The 3926-nt window shown below is 40.4% G+C and overlaps 1 protein-coding gene across 1 annotated transcript in view; it reads right to left on the bottom strand.

Annotated features, from left to right (window-relative positions):
* The window catches only part of CFAP221 (cilia and flagella associated protein 221), a 115829-nt gene that overhangs the window by 109694 nt on the left and 2209 nt on the right, over positions 1-3926 (bottom strand). Inside the window, exon 2 of the mRNA XM_012806876.1 lies at positions 3624-3724. Coding sequence (XP_012662330.1) covers positions 3624-3724 — 101 coding nt within the window. The remainder of the gene's footprint in view (positions 1-3623; positions 3725-3926) is intronic.

Here is a 3926-nt window from a genome sequence, read left to right as displayed (position 1 = left end):
GCTGAGGCAAGAGAATCACGTAAGCCCAGGAGTTGGGGGTTGCTGTGAGCTGTGATGCCACAGTACTCTACCCAGGCTTTATCTCTACAAAAAAAAAAAAAAAGAAAAACCCTTAAATTTACAGATGAATGATTTCAACAAGACTGAACCACTCAATGGAGGAAAAAATAGTCTTTTCAACAAGTAATAGTGGAACATGCAAAAAATTAAAGCTGAACCCCTACTTCACACAATACATAAAAATTGATTAAAATGAACTATAGACCTAAATATAAGAGCTAAAACTATAAAACTCTTAGAAGAAAATGTAGGATCAAATCTTTATGATTTGGGATTCAATGGTTGTTTAGATATAACACCAAAAGCATGAGCAATAAGAGAAAAAATAGGTAAATTGGACTTTATCAAAATTAAGAAGTCAGTCCTGTGCTGCACAAGACTATAAAGAGAATTAAAAGACAACCAATACTCACAAGTTACAAACCTACTAACGTACTTGTATCCAGAATATGAGAAGCTCTTAAAACTCAACAATAAGAAGACAAATCACTTCATTATTAAATAGGCAAGGGATTTGAATAGACATTTCTTTAAAGAAGATATATAAATGGTTAGTAAGCTTATAAATAAATAAAGCAAATAAAACTACAGTGAGCTGAATAGTGGCCACAAAAAATACGTACGCATTCTAATCCCTGGATCCTATGAATGTGACCTTTTTGGAAAAAAGGTTTTTGCAAATGTTATTAAGTTAAGGATCTTGAGATGAGATCATCCCAAATTACCCAGTTGAGGCCTAAATCCAGTAAATGTCCTTTTAAGAGCAAAAGAGGAAAAGACCCAGGGAGACAGAGGAGAAGGCCATGGGAAGTGAGAAGCAGAGACTGGACTTATGTAGCCAGAAACCCAGAGACACCTGGAGCCACTAGAAACTGGGAGATTCTCCCCCAAGAGCCTGTGGAGAAAGTGCAGCTCTGCTGACACCCTAGTTTAGGATCCTGGCCTCCAGAACTGTGAAGGAATGCATTTCTGTTTTTTTTCTAATACCTGAAATCATGGTAATTTGTTATAGCAGCCACGGAAAACTAATAGAACATTTAACCCAACAGTTCTACTCCTAGGTATGTGTCTAAGAGAACAGAAAATATGTCCACACAAAAACAAGGGCCTGAATATTCACAGCAGCATTATCCATGATGGCCCCAAAGTGTGAACAACTAAACATACACCTACTGATAACCGAACAAACAATATGTGATCTATCCATACAATGGAATATTATTCAGCCATAAAAAGTGGTGAGGTACAATACATACTATCACTTAGATGAGCCTGCAAAACATTATGCTAAGTGAAAGAAGCCAGTCGCAAAAGACCACATATTATATGATTCCATCTACCCAAAATGGCCAGAAGATGTCAATCTATGAGATAGAAAGTGGATGTTTGCCTAATGTGGAGGTCAGGTAGGAGTTGGGGTAGGGGGATTAAGAGAGTAAAGAATGAGTCGTGACTTATAGTGGGGGTGGGCTTCTCGTTGGTTTGCTAAAAATGTTCTAAACTTAGATTGTGGCAATGGCTGTACAACTCTGAGAATATCCTAAAAATTATTAAATTACATGTGTATGACTGAATTTATGGTACGTGTATGGGTGAATTTATGACATGTAAATTATATCTCGATAAAGCTGTAAAAAAAAGAGAATCATAAGAAGCAAGTAATAAAATTCTATTTTAGCTTTTGGTATATATTTAGTTTATAAACAATGAGTAATTATGAATCACAATTATTTTAGATCTATCCTACCATAATCTAGGCAGCATACCTCACAACCAGGAAAAGTAGGCTTCGAAATGAATCATTAACTTGAGTCTTTGATGCTGTTCTAAGAAATGTGACCTTAGAGGTTGAAGGGTGAAGCTCCCAATCACAGTTTTAAACCCTAGCTCTTACTCTAAGAGGAAACGCTTGGCACCTAACAATTTCCCCTCCTGGTCTGTACTCTGTGCATAAAGAAACTGTGTTCTCTTCTGTTTGCTGGGCACTGTCTGACAGAAACCTAATAGCTTTACCATTTGTCAGTTTCCTCCAATCTTTCTCCTTACTCTAAACAATCTAACATGATAATTGGAACTCTTTCTTAAAACGATCCACTTTAAGATGTGGCTTCTAAGAATGCAGAATATCTAAGAGAGTCTGTGGTGACTGGAACAGGGCAGAGGAGGAACACTACATACAAAGGCAGGGTCAGAGGACCCCTGTGAAGACAGTCCAGCTCTGCCTCTCCTCAGCACGTGCTCAGAGCCTAGTTTGGCTCAGATATAGAGCCCAGTGGGCAGTAGTTCTGAAATGCCCTGCCTGGTGTGAGTTTGGGGGATCACACTGATGTCACTGAGGTTGTTGAGTCCCATATTCATGTAGGTCACGACGGGTAGGACACTGTGGTCACACAGGGTGCACCCCAATAAATATTAGGTCAGGAAGGACTAATATAGGCCCTCAATGTAGCCCCATGGTGAACCAGTCACTACAGGCTCTGGCCACTTGTCCAGAAGAGATGGATGAAACGGCTCAGCGCCTGTGGCTCAAGTGGCTAAGGCGCCAGCCACGTACACCTAAGGTGGTGGGTTCGAATCCCCAGCCCAGACCCCCCAAACAACAATGTCGGCTGCAACCAAAAAATAGCCAGGCGTTGTGGTGGGCGCCTGTGGTCCCAGCTACTTGGGAGGCGGAGGCAGGAGACTCACTTGAGCCCAGGAGTTGGAGGTTGCCGTGAGCTGAGATGCCACAGCACTCTACCCAGGGGGACAGCTTGAGGCTCCTGTCTCAAAAAAAAAAAAGAGAGATGGATGAAAGGCTGGACTGCCATGTGGCCAAAGCAGAGCTACAGTGAAGCCCAGTGGAACTGACCCTGCCTCTCCAGACCTGGACAAGTTTGGAACCCTGGCTAGAACCTCATAGGAAAGGGATACCGGCTCCCTAGTGCTGTAGGCATGGAACAAGGGTGGATTAGAAGCGGACAGTCTAACAGCCAAATTCTGTCTTTATCACTTACCACCTCTGTGTTCTTGAAAAAGTTACAGGAGAACCTCCACAGTTGATCACCTGCCTATACGGACCATCTCCGTAAGTTGGCCTAATTTTCACAGACCGGACATGCACCACATGTATGTATCGGTACAGCAGGAATAGTTCCTTACACTGCCCACCTCTGCACATTGACCAGTTTGTTACAGCCCTTGGGTTATTGACAACAGAGGTTCTACTATATTAACTTTTTAGAATCCTGGTTTCCTCATCTAAATAATGAGAGTAATAATGTAGCATCCACAGAGCTACATAAGGACTGAATTAAATTACATAAAACCCAAGGCCTGGCCCCTAAGAGTCTCTCAGCAATGACATCTGTTTGGAAAAAGTGCTGGGGGGAGCCTGTGGAGTAACCTGTCCAACGACACTGATGCAACTTTAAAGCTTCTCATCATGGAACTATCTTTCTGGCCCAATTTTCACCTATACTTTGGCTGATTATGCTGTCCTTTAGATGAATGAGTAATAGAAATCTGGAACATTCATGTCATTTTGTTATCATGATTAATTATGCCACTTAAAAAGTACTTACCAGAGTCTGTTTGTGTTGTTTGTCTACTTGATAGCCTCCAAAATGTAATATGCCAGGTCTTGCCTGTATGACCTTATTATTCAGTAGTTTTGCATAAACTTCTATAAAAACAAAGTAGATAAGTATATCATGAGACATCAAAAAATATATTAAATTAAAGAAGATCCTATTCACATAGAAACTCTTTCATTTTTGCTATTTTAAGCATATGAAAGTTGCAGACAGTGAATATAGCTGTCAACAAGATTAATTATCTGTTCCAAATAAACTGTACTCCTCCCTCTTTATCTTTTTTTTTTTTTT

This window comes from Otolemur garnettii, unplaced genomic scaffold (assembly GCF_000181295.1).
Source record: "Otolemur garnettii isolate 467f Iridium unplaced genomic scaffold, OtoGar3 scaffold00059, whole genome shotgun sequence".
NCBI classification, from domain to species: Eukaryota; Metazoa; Chordata; class Mammalia; order Primates; family Galagidae; genus Otolemur; species Otolemur garnettii.
This window is presented reverse-complemented; position numbering and strand designations above follow the sequence as displayed.